The sequence below is a fragment of the Somniosus microcephalus genome, chromosome 34 (assembly GCF_052327205.1).
Source record: "Somniosus microcephalus isolate GS21.2 chromosome 34, FLI_Smic_1.0, whole genome shotgun sequence".
In the NCBI taxonomy this organism is placed as follows: Eukaryota; Metazoa; Chordata; class Chondrichthyes; order Squaliformes; family Somniosidae; genus Somniosus; species Somniosus microcephalus.
The window spans coordinates 7,185,881-7,201,521 of record NC_141020.1 but is presented as its reverse complement, the minus strand read 5'-3'; the positions used below and the strand labels follow the sequence as shown (position 1 = coordinate 7,201,521).

Here is a 15,641-nt window from a genome sequence, read left to right as displayed (position 1 = left end):
ATGCTGGCCTTGCTAGCGATGCCCACATCCCGTGAATGAGTAAAAAAAATGGACTTTATATTATTTCAAAACCTCTTGCATTGTTGCTTGGAGCTGAAGTATGTTCCTTAGCTGACCAGTTCATTCCAGGGTTCTGGAATCTTCCACCCGTGCTAGAAGACTGGTTTTGTGATACAGGGGAACAAATGGACCAATTCCTAATGACTTGTATTTATATAGCGCCTTTAATGTAGTAAAACATCCCGAGGCCCTTCACAGGAGCGATTATCCTTTGTGACTGTGACAAAGGTAAACTATCCCTCCTCATCCTTCTTGACCTGTCTGCAGCCTTTGACACGGTTGACCACTCCATCCTTCCCCAACGCCTCTCCACCGTCGTCCAGCTGGGTGGGACTGCACTCGCCTGGTTCCATTCTTATCTATCTAATCGTAGCCAGAGAATCACCTGCAACGGCTTCTCTTCCCGCTCCCACATCGTTACCTCTGGTGTCCCCCAAGGATCTATCCTTGGCCCCCTCCTATTTCTCATCTACATGCTGCCCCTCGGCGACATCATCCGAAACCACAGCGTCAGTTTCCACACGTACGCTGACGACACCCAGCTCTACCTCGCCACCACCTCTCTCGACCCCTCCACGGTTTCTAAATTGTCAGACTGCTTGTCCGACATCCAGTTCTGGATGAGCAAACATTTTCTCCAATTAAATATTGGGAAGATCGAAGCCATTGTTTTTGGTCCCCACCACAAACTCCGTTCCCCAGCCACTGACTCCATCCCTCTCCCTAACATCTGTCTGAGGCTGAACCACACTGTTCACAACCTTGGTGTCATATTTGACCCTGAAATGAGCTTCCGACCACATATCCACAGCATAACTAAGACCGCCTACTTCCACCTTTGTAACATCGCCCGTCTCCGCCCCTTGCCTCAGCTCATCCGCTGCTGAAACCCTCATCCATGCCTTTGTTACCTCTAGACTTGACTGTTCCAACGCACTCCTGGCTGGCCTCCCACATTCCACCCTACGTAAACTTGAGGTCATCCAAAACTTGGCTGCCCGTGTCCTAACTCGCACCAAGTCCCGTTCACCCATCACCCCCTGTGCTCGCTGACCTACATTGGCTCCCGGTTAAGCAGCGCCTGGATTTCAAAATTCTCATCCTTGTTTTCAAATCCCTCCATGGCCTCGCCCCTCCCTATCTCTGTAATCTCCTCCAGCCCCACAACCCCCCGAGATATCTGCGCTCCTCTAATTCTGCCCTCTTGAGCATCACTGATTATAATCACTCCACCATTGGTGGCCGTGCCTTCTGTTGCCTGGGCCCTAAGCTCTGGAATTCCCTGCCTCTCTCTGCCTCTCTCCTCCTTTAAGATGCTCCTTAAAACCGACCTCTTTGACCAAGCTTTTGGTCACCTGTCCTAATATCTCCTTATGTGGCTCAGTGTCAGATTTTGTTTGATAATCGCCTTCCCATTCACTCCCATTGTACAGAATCCCAATGGCCCAAACCCCTTCCCATTCACTCCCACTGTACAGAATCCCAAAGGACCAAACCCCTTCCCATTCACTCCCACTGTACAGAATCCCAATGGACCAAACCCCTTCCCATTCACTCCCACTGTACAGAATCCCAATGGACCAAACCCCTTCCCATTCACTCCCACTGTATAGAGTCCCAATGGACCAAACCCCTTCCCATTCACTCCCACTGTATAGAGTCCCAATGGCCCAAACCCCTTCCCATTCACTCCCACTGTACAGAATACCAAAGGACCAAACCCCTTCCCATTCACTCCTATTGTACAGAATACCAAAGGACCAAACCCCTTCCCATTCACTCCTATTGTACAGAATCCCATTGGACCAAATCCTTTCCCATTCACTCCTATTGTACAGAACCCCAGTGGACTCAACCCCTTCCCATTCACTCCCATTGTACAGAATCCCAATGGACTCAACCCCTTCCTATTCACCCCCAGAGACACCTGGTGGCCAGAGCCGGCGACAGCACCGTGACATTTGACGTAGCAATTTACAATGGGAGATGTTGATAGAAAAGCATAATCAAACTCACGATAACCTTGCCCTATGCATGGTGCTTAATCATCTATTGATACCACAGTGTGTGTTATATGATTGTTGACAGGGCAAGATTCAATGAGAAATGTTAACATAGCAAATGGTAAATATTGACAGAAAATCACAATAACAGAACGCCTTAAGCAAGGCTTTTTTTATAATATAACATAGATACCTGCTTTAAATTTACTTCTAATTTAAATTCATGTTTGCTGATCCTATTATCCTGCCCTAATTTGAAGCAATATTCTTGATTATCTAGATTATTTAATGTTTTAAATTCCTTAATGAGGGCCCCACTAACCTATTACAAATTATTTTTTACATCCAGCCTTCAAAGCTGAAATCCATAGTAATTGCTCATTAGCTTTCTAATGATTAAATTGCTCAAGGTCAGGGGCATTCATTAGGATTATTTCTTTCATACAACACTGAAGTCAGCTGCTGCCCTAGCCCAAGATTGGTATCAGACCTGGAACCTTCCAGTCTGTATGACCAAGCAGACTACGCCACTGAAGGGGGGGAAACGTTCCAATTGTAATTAGGAGATCTTTGAGAAGATACAGAAAACTTTTTTTTATCCGGCACGGACGGGACCGACGTGGTACCGGTTCATCAACAATTCCGGATAACTGAACGCTATAGTAAAAGATACGGAGCTGAGAGCTCCGTATAAAGCAACAAACCCTGCTGCTTAGCAACAGGTTCAGAACAATGGCCACAAGTTGCAAGCGTCTCTGTAACTTAGCAACAGCTGCAGCCACACCCTTGCACAGCAACAAATGGAGGGAGGCAAGTAATAAAAGTTACCTGAACCTACTCCTGAATTTTGCCGGTTAACCGAGATTTCCAGTTATTTAGGTGCCAGTAAATCGAAAGCTTCCTGTACCGCACAATGTAGATGAACTTTAACGCTGATACAACAACGACAACATGCATTTATATAGCGCCCTTAACGTAGTAAAACGTCCCGAGGCACTTCACAGGAGCGATTATCAGACAAAAATTGACACCGAGGAGATATTAGGACAGGTGACCAAAAGCTTAGTCAAAGAGGTAGAGTCATAGGGTCATAGAGTTATACAGTACAGAAAGAGGCCCTTCGGCCCATCGTGTCCGCGCCGGCCATCAAGCCCTGTCTGTTCTAATCCCATTTTCCAGCACTTGGTCCATAGCCTTGTATGCTATGGCGTTTCAAGTGCTCAGCTAAATGCTTCTTGAATGTTGTGAGGGTTCCTGCCTCTACCACCCTTTCAGGCAGTGAGTTCCAGATTCCAACCACCCTCTGGGTGAAAAAGTTTTTCCTCAAATCCCCTCTAAGCCTCCTGCCCCTTACTTTGAAACTATGCCCCCTGGTTATTGACCCCTCTACTAAGGGGAAAAGTTCCTTTCTATCTACCCTATCTATGCCCCTCATAATTTTGTACACCTCAATCAGGTCCCCTCCTCAGCCTTCTCTGCTCTAAGGAAAACAACCCCAGCCTGTCCAGTCTCTCTTCATAGCTGAAGCGCTCCAGCCCAGGTAACATCCTGGTGAATCTCCTCTGCACCCTCTCCAATGCAATCGCATCCTTCCTATAGTGTGGCGACCAGAACTGCACACAGTATTCCAGCTGTGGCCTAACTAGGTTTTTTTGGAACGTCTTAAAGGCAGAGAGAGAGGCACAGAGGTTTAGGGAGGGAATTCCAGAGCTCAGGGCCCAGGCTGAAGGCACAGCCGCCAATGGTGGGGCTAAAAGAAGTGGGGGATGCACAAGAGGCCAGAGTTCTCGGAGGGTGGCCAGGCTGGAGGAGACCTAAAATTAAGTTTTGGGAACAATCTTTCCTGAAAGAAGTGTCAAAGATAAAGTCCTGGATTGTTTTTTTTAAATTCGTTTATGGGATGTGGGCGTCGCTGGCAAGGCCAGCATTTATTGCCCATCCCTAATTGCCCCTTGAGAAGGTGGTGGTGAGCCGCCTTCTTGAACCGCTGCAGTCTGTGTGGTGAAGGTGCTCCCACAGTGCTGTTAGGGAGGGAGTTCCAGGATTTTGACCCAGCAACGATGAAGGAACGGCCGATATATTTCCAAGTCGGGATGGTGTGTGACTTGGAGGGGAACATGGAGGTGGTGGTGTTCCCAAGCGCCTGCTGCCCTTGTCCTTCTAGGTGGAAGAGGTCGCGGGTTTGGGAGGTGCTGCCGAAGAAGCCTTGGTGAGTTGCTGCAGTGCATCTTGTAGATGGTACACACTGCAGCCACGGTGCACCGGTGGTGGAGGGAGTGAATGTTTAAGGTGGTAGATGGGGTGCCAATCAAGCGGGCTGCTTTGTCCTGGATGGTGTCGAGCTTCTTGAGTGTTGTTGGAGCTGCACTCATCCAGGCAAGTGGAGAGTATTCCATCACATTCCCTACTTGTGCCTTGTAGATGGTAGAAAGGCTTTGGGGAGTCAGGAGGTGAGACACTCGCCGCAGAATACCTAGCATCTGACCTGGCCTTGTAGCCACGGTATTTATGTGGCTGGTCCAGTTAAGTTTCTGGTCAATGGTGACCCCCAGGATGTTGATGGTGGGGGATTCAGTGAGGGTAATGCCGTTGAATGTCAAGGGGCAGTGGTTAGACTCTCGGTTGTTGGAGATAGTCATTGCCTGGCACATCTGTGGTGCGAATGTTACCTGACACTTACCAGCCCAAGCCTGAACGTCGTCCAGGTCTTGTTGCATGCGGGCATGGACTGCTTCATTATCTGAGGAGTTGTGAATGGTGCTGAACACTGTGCAGTCATCAGTGAACATCCCCATTTCTGACCTTATGTTGGAGGGAAGATCATTGATGAAGCAGCTGAAGATGGTTGGGCCTAGGACACTACCCTGAGGAACTCCTGTAGCGATGTCCTGGGGCTGTGATGATTGACCTTCAATCACCACAACCATCTTCCTTTGTGCTAGGTATGACTCCAGCCAGTGGAGAGTTTTCCCCCTGATTCCCATTGACTTCAGTTTTACTAGGGCTCCTTCATGCCACACTCGGTCAAATGCTGCCTTGATGTCAAGGGCAGTCACCCTCACCTCACCTCTGGAATTCAGCTCTTTTGTCCATGTTTGGATCAAGGCTGTAATGAGGTCGGGAGCCAAGTGTTCTTGGTGGAACTCAAACTGGGCATCAGTGAGCAGGTTATTGGTGAGTAAGTACCGCTTGATAGCAGTCTGTAATGTATATACCTTTAAGGGGGGAACTATTTTTTACAGCTCATGTATACTGTAGTACCGGCAGTGACCACACCTGTATATAGCACTGAGTAGTAATCTGTACAGTTCAGTTCCAGAGTGAGCCACGTTGAGTAAACACCTGTTGTACCGTTCTCCTGCAGTCTTGTGTCTTACTACCGACGGACACAACATTGGCGACGAGGCAAATTCGATCCTACCTGCAACTCTGCATCACCTCCCAGGGATTCGTTCCTGGAGACCAGTAGATTGGAGGTCAAGGCCAGAGACACGGGCGTCAACCACGGGCAACCGCCCAGTCATCCAGCAGAGGCTTGAGAATTGCGGGGGAGGCTGTTGAGAGCCAGGTTTGGCTTTCCAGTCGCGGTGGTCCAGCGAAACGGGCTGGCAACAGGTAGTGAGCAGACCCTTCCCGGACAGCGGCGGGCTAGAGCCCGACCGAGCGGCACAGCAAAGGGCTGAGCAGCGTCGACGGGAGAGAGAGAGAGAGAGGGCAGAGCGCACAGGGCACAGCCAGTGTTCAGGGGCTGAGCAGCGTCGAGGAGAGGGAGAGAGACGCGCAGAAACCCGTGAGGCGCCGCCATTGCCACGAGGACCGCCGAGAGCGGCGTTGGCAGCAGCGCAGGAGAAGCGCGCGAAACCTACAGGGCGCCGCCATTGCCACGAGGACCGCTGAAAGTGGCGTTGGCAGCAGCGGGGGAGGAAGGAAAGCGCGGGAGATGCCATTTTAAGCCATATTAAACCACACCCAAAATGCCGAAGAGTGGCAGTATCACCGCATTTGACAATGAAGTCGAAGATTGGACTACATATGTCGAACGAATAGAGGTATACTGCAAGGCAAATGAGGTGTCAGATGACAAGAAAGCGCCGGTATTGTTAAATTTAATGGGTGCAAAGACGTATGGCTTATTACAAAATCTAGTAACCCCAGCGAAGCCAGTGGAAAAGAGTTTTGGAGACATAGTGACGATACTACAGGAACATTTAAACCCCACACCGCTGCTGATAGCAGAAAGATTCAAGTTTCACAAACAGAACCAGCATAAGGATGAAAGCAATGCAGATTATTTAACAGAACTGCGCAAACTATCGAAACACTGCCAGTTTGGAACGGGACTGGCAGATACCTTAAGGGACAAGTTTGTGTGTGGGCTTCAAAGTGAAGGAACCCAGAAACGGCTTTTATCTGAAAAGGACCTTACGCTGGAAAAGGTTTTCAGCATTGCGGTATCATATGAAGCAGCAGCATGGGGCGCTGCAGAGATACAACAGAGACCGCAAGAATATGGCACAAACGAAATGTCATACAGAACAGAGAAGTGCTATCACTGCGGCAGAACAACACACGACCACAATGATTGCTGGTTCAAAGACAAAGTGTGCAGACAGTGTGGAAAAGTAGGACACATAGCACGAGTCTGCAGGTCGGGAAAGAAAACCAGCAATAAGAAATCTCCAAAAGAAAAGTACAAGAAGGTACATAAGGTGACGGAGAACAGTTCAGACGAACAAAAGAGTGATACCGACTCCGAAAGCAGGGAGCTGAGTTGTCTGAAACTACATAATGTGATCAAAACGGAGGATCACTGAACCATTTGGGTCACTCTCAAGATAGCAGGAGTCCAGGTAAAAATGGAATTGGACACAGGATCAGCCCTAACAGTCATAAACTGACGGGACTACGAGCGACTATTCTCACACATACCCTTGAGAGACACAAAAATTATTTTGAAGACGTACGCGGGGCAAAAAGTCTACCCCAAAGGAAAAATAAGGGTGACCGTTATATATAACAGTAAGGAAACACCAAAACTAGACCTGTATGTATTGCAAGATGGAGGACCACCATTACCGGGACGTGAATGGATCTGGAAAATACAGCTGGATTGGCATTCCATACAAGCACTGACTGTGGCTGCCAAAAAGGATGACGACGTCACACCTGGGCGACTGTCAAAGATCCTAACCAACACGCAAGAAGTGTTCCAGCAAGGACTCGGAGCACTAAAAGGCATGACAGCAACAATTAAAATCGAAGAAAACGCAAGCCCAAAATTTTTTAAGGCCAGACCGGTACCTTATGCGATCCGCCCAGCCGTCGAAGCAGAGCTGGAGAGTTTGGAACATTCAGGAGTACTGTCTAAGGCAGACTGGAGCGAGTGGGCTACACCCATCGTCCCTGTGATGAAAAAGTCGTTGAGCAGCATGCTTGGGGAACCAAGGAAGGTTCGCATCTGTGGGGACTTTAAGGTAACAGTGAACCCAGTCCTTCACACCGTGCAATATCCACTTCCGCGGATTGAAGATATTTTCGCCTCGCTATCTGGAGGGAAATGCTTCACTAAGATTGATCTGGCCCAGGCGTATCTGCAAATGGAGGTAGAAGAAGCATCAAAAAAATACCTCACAATCAACACCCATAAAGGTCTCTACCAATACAACCGGCTGGTATTCGGGGTAGCATCAGCTCCAGCTATTTGGCAAAGGGCAATGGAACAAGTCCTGCAAGGGATCCCAGGGACCCAGTGTTATTTGGACGACATCCTGGTTACAGGCGAAAATGACAGTGATCACCTCGCCAACCTGGAGCAGGTGCTCACTAGATTGAAGGAATATGGGCTCCGAGCTAACTGCCCCAAATGCGAGTTTTTAAAAAAACAGATCTCGTATTGTGGCCACGTTATCGATAAAGAGGGGTTACATAAATCCCCAGAAAAGATTGAGGCAGTAGTCAAGGCTCCAGCACCAGAAAACGTGTCACAACTGAGGTCGTTCCTCGGGCTGGTAAACTACTACCATAAGTTCTTGCCAAATTTGTCTACAATACTACACCCACTGAACACCCTACTGCAAACTGGAGTGCCATGGAAGTGGAGTGACGAATGTAAACGAGCTTTCCAGAAGAGCAAAACACTAATCACATCGAAAGAGGTATTGGCCCATTTCAACCCAGCACTACCAATTCGGTTGGCATGTGATGCGTCACCCTACGGCATTGGAGCGGTGCTGTCGCACAAATTCTCGGACAGCTCAGAGAGGCCAATAGCCCTTGCGTCACGATCACTAACCTCAGCCGAGCGTAACTATACCCAGATTGACAGGGAGGCCCTCAGCCTAGTGTGGGGAGTGAAAAAGTTCAATCACTATCTGCACGGGCAGAAATTCACCTTGCTGACTGACCACCAGCCTCTTGTCTCCATTTTTAATCTGAAGAAGGGCGTTCCGGTGATGACTGCGCAATGACTACAAAGATGGTCACTCTTTCTAGGGGCGCACCACTATGAGATTGAATATAAGGGCACGAAACAGCATGGAAATGCTGATGGGCTATCACGCCTGCCACTGCCTACTGCGGAGGAAGCACCAGCAGTGGATCCTGTCGAAATATTTCATTCGACTTTGGTTGAATACCTACCGGTAACTAACACTCGTATAGAAAAGGAGACCCGAAATGACCCGACACTGTCTCGGGTATATGATTTGACGGTGAAGGGATGGCCAGCACATGGCGACTCACTGTTGCCAGCATTCTCGACAAGAAGAGAACAGCTGTCAGTATGCCGGGGGACCTTGATGTGTGGATCCTGAGTTGTAATTCCACCCAAGTTAAGGGATAGAGTGCTCAATGAGCTTCATGAGGGTCATCTGGGAGGGGTAAAAATGAAAAGCCTTGCCAGGGCTTATGTGTGGTGGCCGGGAATCGATAAACAAATCGAGGACCTGACCAAGAGCTGCTCAGGATGCCAGAAAGTCCAAAATGCACCACCACATGCCCCTCTACACCCATGGGAGTGGCCCTCATCTCCATGGCAATGGGTGCATATTGATTTTGCTGGTCCATTCATGGACTCATTGTTTTTAATAGCCGTGGATGCGCACTCGAAATGGCCTGAGGTCATCAAAATGTCCTCCACCACCACGGAGAAAACTATTGCAGTCCTACGGACCATTTTTGCCAGGAACGGCTTGCCAGAACAGATTTGCTCCGATAACGGACCACAGTTTGTGTCCGAAGAGTTCCGGAGGTTTATGAATAAGAATGGGGTACGGCATTACACATCCGCCCCGTATCATCCAGCCACAAATGGATTGGCTGAGAGGTTCGTGCAAACCTTTAAGAAGGCAATAAAGGCTATGTACAATGACAACATTCCGCTGCAGCAGAAGGTGGACAATTTCCTGTTCGCCTACCGGAATGCGACACATGCAGTCACCAACCAGGCCCCGGCCATGATGTTCTTTAACTGAAGGTTAAGATCTCGCCTGGATTTGCTCAGACCAAACGTACGAAGAGATGTTGAGAGTAAGCAATTCCAGCACATCCATGAGAAGCCAACAAGGAGCTTCAATGTAGGGCAACCAGTCTTGGCCCGCGACTACCGAACAGAAAAATGGCAGCCAGGAACAATATGCACACGGCAGGGCCCACTAATGTACACAGTGGATGTTGGGGAGAACATTGTGAGATGCCATGCTGACCAGATCCTAGAGTCACAGGAACAAGTCAACCCCATGCCTCGCCCATACGTACCTGGTGAGGAACCCGACGTACAGGTCGCATCTACCCCAGAAACAGTAGCATCGGAAGCTGATGACCCAACTGACGACAGGGGGCCAGAATCGTCTCCGCACCAAGAGCAAGACACTCGGGAAAGGCACTATCCAGAAAGGATCAGGAAGCCTCCCCAAAGACTGAATATATAAATGGAGGCTGATATGGATCATCCACACGGCACTTCTGGCTGAAGATGGTTGCAAACGCTTCAGCCTTGTCTTCTGCACTCACGTGCTGGGCTCCACCATCATTGAGGATGGGGACATTCATGGAGCCTCCTCCTCTCATTAGTTGTTTAATGGTCCACCACGATTCACGACTGGATGTGGCAGGACTGCAGAGCTTTGATCTGACCCGTTGATAGTGGGATCGCTTAGCCCTGTCTATAGAATGCTGCTCCCGGTTTTTAGCATGCATGTAGTCCTGTGTTGCAGCTTCCCCAGGTTGGCACCTCATTTTTAGGTATGCCTGGTGCTGTTCCTGGCATGCTCTTCTATACTCCTTATTGAACCAGGGTTGGTCCCCTGGCTTCGTGGTAATGGTAGAGTGAGGGATATGCCGGGCCAGGAGGTTACAGATTGTGGTGGAATACAATTCTGCTGCTGCTGATGGCTCATAGTGCCTCATGGATGCCCAGTTTTAAGCTGCTAGATCTGTTCTGAATCTATCCCATTTAGCACGGTGGTAGTGCCACACAACACGATGGAGGGTGTTCTCAGCGTGAAGACCAGACTTCGTCTCCACAAGGGCTGTGCGGTGGTCACTGCTACCAATACTATCATGGACAGAGGCATCTGCGACAGGTAGATTGGTGAGGATGAGGTCAAGTAGGTTTTTCCCCTCGTGTTGGTTCTCTCACCACCTGTCGCAGGCCCAGACTGGCAGTTATGTCGTTCAGGACTCGGCCAGCTCGGTGCTACCGAGTCACTCTTGGTAATGGACACTGAAGTCCCCCACCCAGAGTACATTCTGTGCTCTTGCTACTCTCAGTGCTTCTTCCAAGTGGTGTTCAACATGGAGGAGTACTGATTCATCAGTTGAGGGAGGGCGGTAGGTGGTAATCAGCAGGAGGTTTCACTTGCCCGTGTTTGACCTGAAGCCATCGTGGGGTCTGGAGTCAATTTTGAGGACTCCCACGGCTACTCCTTCCCAACTGTATACCACTGTGCCGCCATCCCTGGTGGGTCTGTCCTGCCGGTGGGTCAGGACATACTCAGGGACGGTAATGGAGGAGTTTGGGACATTAGCTGAAAGGTATGATTCTGTGAGTATGACTATGTCAGGCTGTTCCTTGACTAGTCTGTGGGACAGCTCTCCCAATTTTGGCACAAGTCCCCAGATGTTGGTAAGGAGGACTTTGCAGTTGTCGTGTCCGTAGCCGGTGCCAAGGTGGTCCATCCAGTTTTATTCTTATTATTGTGTTTCGTAGTAGTTTGTTACAACTGAGTGTCTTGCTGGGCCATTTCAGAGGGCAGTTTAGAGTCAACCACATTGTTGTGGGTCTGGAGTCACATATCGGCCAGACCGGGTAAGGACGACAGATTTCCTTCCCTAAAGGGCATTAGTGAACCAGTTGGGTTTTCACAACAATCCAGTTACCATAGCTACTGATACTAGCTTTTTATTCCAGATTTATTTAATTAACTGAATTTAAATTCCCCAGCTGCCGTGGTGGGATTTGAACTCATGTCTACCTGGATCATTAGTCCAGGCCTCTGGATTTCTAGTCCAGTAACTTTACCACTATGCTACCGTTGCTTCAACAAGAAATTTTAATTTGAGCCAATCAAGGTCCAATCATTCAGCAGGTTGGCAACTAAGTTTCCAGTCACAAGGCTCGCCATCGATTTAATTAAATGTTGCTGAGGAGTTTTTGCACCAGAAGTCTGAAGATTGAGTGATTTACCAAAATGTAGTTGACAGGTTACTAGATAATCTGATGTGTGCAGAATGGCAGTAGGACATCGCTAGCAATATAAAATGAAAGAACTTGCATTTATATAGCACCTTTCACGACCTCAGGACGCTTTACAGCCAATGAAGTACTTTTGGAAGTGTAGTCACTGTTGGAGATTGTGCACAGCAAGGTCCCACAAACAGCAATGAGATAATGACCAGATCATTTGTTTTAGGTGTTAGAGAGGAAGGAAAAATGTTGGCTAGGACACTGGGGAGAGACTCCCCTGCTCTTCTTCTAAGTACCTCCTGCTGATTACCACCTACCGCCCTCCCTCAGCTGATGAATCAGTACTCCGCCATGTTGATCACCACTTGGAAGAAGCACTAAGAGTAACAAGGGCACAGAATGTACTCTGGGTGGGGGACTTCAATGTCCATCACCAAGAGTGACTCAGTAGCACCACTACTGACTGAGCTGGCCGAGTCTTGAAGGACATAACTGCCAGTCTGGGCCTGCGACAGGTGGTGAGAGAACCAACATGAGGGAAAAACCTACTTGACCTCATCCTCACCAATCTACCTGTCGCAGATGCAACTGTCCATGACAGTATTGGTAGCAGTGACCACCGCACAGCCATTGTGGAGACGAAGTCCCGTCTTCACACTGAGGACACCCTCCATCGTGTTGTGTGGCACTACCACCGTGCTAAATGGGATAGATTCAGAACAGATCTAGCAGCTCAAAACTGGGCATCCATGAGGCGCTGTGGGCCATCAGCAGCAGCAGAATTGTATTCCACCACAATCTGTAACCTCTTTTATATCCAGACAGGGCCTCAGACTTTAACATCTCATCCAAGCAAGATACAACACCTTCAACAGTGCAGCACCTTCAACAGTGCAGCATGCCCCTGGAGTGTCAGCCTAGATTTTTGTGCTCAAGTCTCTGGAGTGGGACTTGAACCCACGACGTTCTGACGCAGAGGCGAGAGAGAGCGCTGCCCACTGAGCCACGGCTGACACTTTATGCAGAATGGTCTCTTGGTCCAGATACTGAGGCTGACCGACGACCATGCAATCACACCCCAGTGTTGGGGTCAGTTTCTTAGCAGGTGCAGGGCGGGTTGAGAGAATTGAAAGCGGGGAAAATGAAAAAAAAAACAAGTGTGGCATTAGATTTTAGATTTATTCAGTCTCCCGGTACCAGAGCGCGATTAATCCAGGGCAGGCATTGAGCTAACAGAGGGTCTGAATTTAAATAATTAGATGCAAATTCCACTGGTACGCTCTGATGTAAGAAAACTACTAGGCACTTGGTCTAAGCGTTAAACAAAGCTTTAATCAACTGTTTTACAACATGGAGGTCTAGTTGCGTCCTTCACTAGTTCCTGTTAAGAATGTCCTGCGCAAGCTGGGCCCGTGCCCGAGTATTTATACTCTCCCTGGACAGTGCCACCTGCAGGCTGCTCAGTATTATTTCATCAGTCTTTCTTTCATGAATGACTGATTCATGTCAGGTTCTGTCTGGAGAGGAGAACCTCACCCAACACAGCGACTAAAGGCTCACGATCTGACAGCGGCAAAACGCGTTTGAGATCCAGCAACATCTCAATCAATTCACAGACTACTACAATCATCTTTTCCCCTACCACAACGCACTCTTAACACGACTTCATGGGGCTGGGGCGGATGTAGAGCAACAACTGTTATTTTACATTGAGGGGGTTAAGCCAGATAGTTGCATCTGGAGTAGCGGAGTGTGTCGCTGTGATGCCTCCTTCCGTACTTGTGAATCGGGCAGTGAGTCGTTTTCTGTTCCGTGGTCTGTTCTGCGTGACCACAGTCGCACACTGGCGAGCTTTTAATTCCCCGTTCGTGCATCAAGTAAGACATTTCTATAGCGCCTTTCACGACCACCAGATGTTCTATAAGCGCTTTACAGCCAATGAAGTACTTTTTGAAGTGTAGTCACTGTTGTAATGTGGGAAACGCGGCAGCCAATTTGCGCACAGCAAGCTCCCACAAACAGCAATGTGATATTGACCAGATCATCCAGTCTTTTAGTGATGTTGGTTGAGGGATAAATATTGGCCCCAGGACACCGGGGAGAACTCCCCCTGCTCTTCTTCGAAATAGTGGCCGTGGGATCTTTTGCATCCACCTGAGAGAGCAGACGGGGCCTCGGTTTAACGTCTCCTCTGAAAGACGGCACCTCCGACAGTGCAGCACTCCCTCAGTGCTGCACTGGAGAGTCAGTCTGGATTTTTGTGCTCTGGTATCTGGAGTGGGGACTCGAACCCCCAACCTTCTGACTCAGAGGCGAGGGTGCTACCCACTGAGCCACAGCTGATCTGGCACAGTTTGCGAGGATGGGGTTTAGGGTAGGCCATAAGCTTCGCCAACGATTGAGGTCAGTGTCAATAAAATTAACTAGGAAGGCTAATTGAATGTTGGCCTTTATCGCAAGGGGGATGGAGTATAAAAGTAGGGAAGTCCTGCTACAACTGTACAGGGCGCTGGTGAGACCACACCTGGAGTACTGCGTACAGTTTTGGTCTCCTTATTTAAGGAAGGATATACTTGCATTGGAGGCAGTGTAGAGAAGGTTCACGGGGTTGATTCCTGGGATGAAGAGGTTGACGTATGACGAAAGGTTGGGCAGGTTGGGCCTATACTCATTGGAGTTTAGAAGAATGAGAGGTGATCTTATTGAAACGTATAAGATTCTGAGGGGGATTGACAGGGTGGATGCTGAGAGGATGTTTCCCCTCGTGGGGGAATCTAGAATTAGGGGGCATAGTTTCAGAATATGGGGTCGCCCATTTAAGACGGAGATGAGGAGGAATTTCTTCTCTCTGAGGGTCGTGAATCTTTGGAATTCTCTACCCCAGAGAGCTGTGGAGGCGGAGTCATTGAATATATTCAAGGCGGAGATTGACAGACATTTGAACTACAAGGGAGTCAAGGGGTGTGGGGAGAGAGCGGGAAAGTGGAGTTGAGGCCAAGATTGGATCAGCCATGATCTTATTGAATGACGGAGTAGGCTCGAGGGGCCGAATGGCCTACTCCTGCTCCTGTTTCTTATGTTCTTATGTTCTAAAATAGTGACAGACAAGAGAAAGTTGCCATAGAGAGATATGTAACAGAAGTAGGCCTCTTAGATGACCAGTTTTCTCCTGTAACATCCAGGGGTACAAGAGTTCACTTGAAGAATTATTCCACATGTGGGGCCTCCTACATTGCCTTGCCACATAAAGGACCTCCTGCACAACATTGCCGCATATAAGACTTCCTACCAGATGTAGGACCTTGTACATTGCCATGCCAGATATAGGTGCAGCAGTCCCACTGCAGCACTGCCGGGATTCTGTGCCCTCGCACTGGCGGGAACCCCACCGGAAGCCTGACCTGCAGACGAGGTGATTCCCACGATCCAGGAAACCGTCAAGAGGATGGGTGGAATTCTCATCCCGCCAGAAAACTGGCCAGAGAGGGGAACTCCGGCCGTTGATATTTACCTTGGCGCCCAGGCGCGACTGCAAGGCCCTGGTTGGTCGAACAGCCCACCGAAGAATGGCCACTCTCGTGCGGAACCAAAATGAGACGGGTGCCCGCAGCGGCAACCAGCACGGGAAAGACGGAGAGAAAACTGGAGAAAGAATTCTGAGGGATAGAATAACCGTGGGAGCTACAATGCCTAATGCAGCCCCACAACACTCCGAGATCTCTGCGCTCCTCCAATTCTGGCCTTTTGTGTACCCTCGATTTCCATCGCTCCACCGTTGGCGGCTGTGCCTTCAGCCGCCTGGGCCCGGAGCTCTGGAATTCCCTCCCTAAACCTCTCCGCCTCTCTCTCCTCCTTTAAGACGCTCCTTAAAACCGACCTCTTTGACCAAGCTC

At 49.2% G+C, this 15,641-nt stretch overlaps 1 protein-coding gene across 1 annotated transcript in view; it reads right to left on the bottom strand.

Annotated features, from left to right (window-relative positions):
* Positions 1-15,210, bottom strand: part of LOC147096703 (uncharacterized) — a 37,050-nt gene extending 21,840 nt beyond the window's left edge. The window contains exon 1 of the mRNA XM_085973127.1: positions 15,150-15,210. Coding sequence (XP_085829253.1) covers positions 15,150-15,210 — 61 coding nt within the window. The remainder of the gene's footprint in view (positions 1-15,149) is intronic.
* Positions 15,211-15,641: the final 431 nt, after the last annotated feature.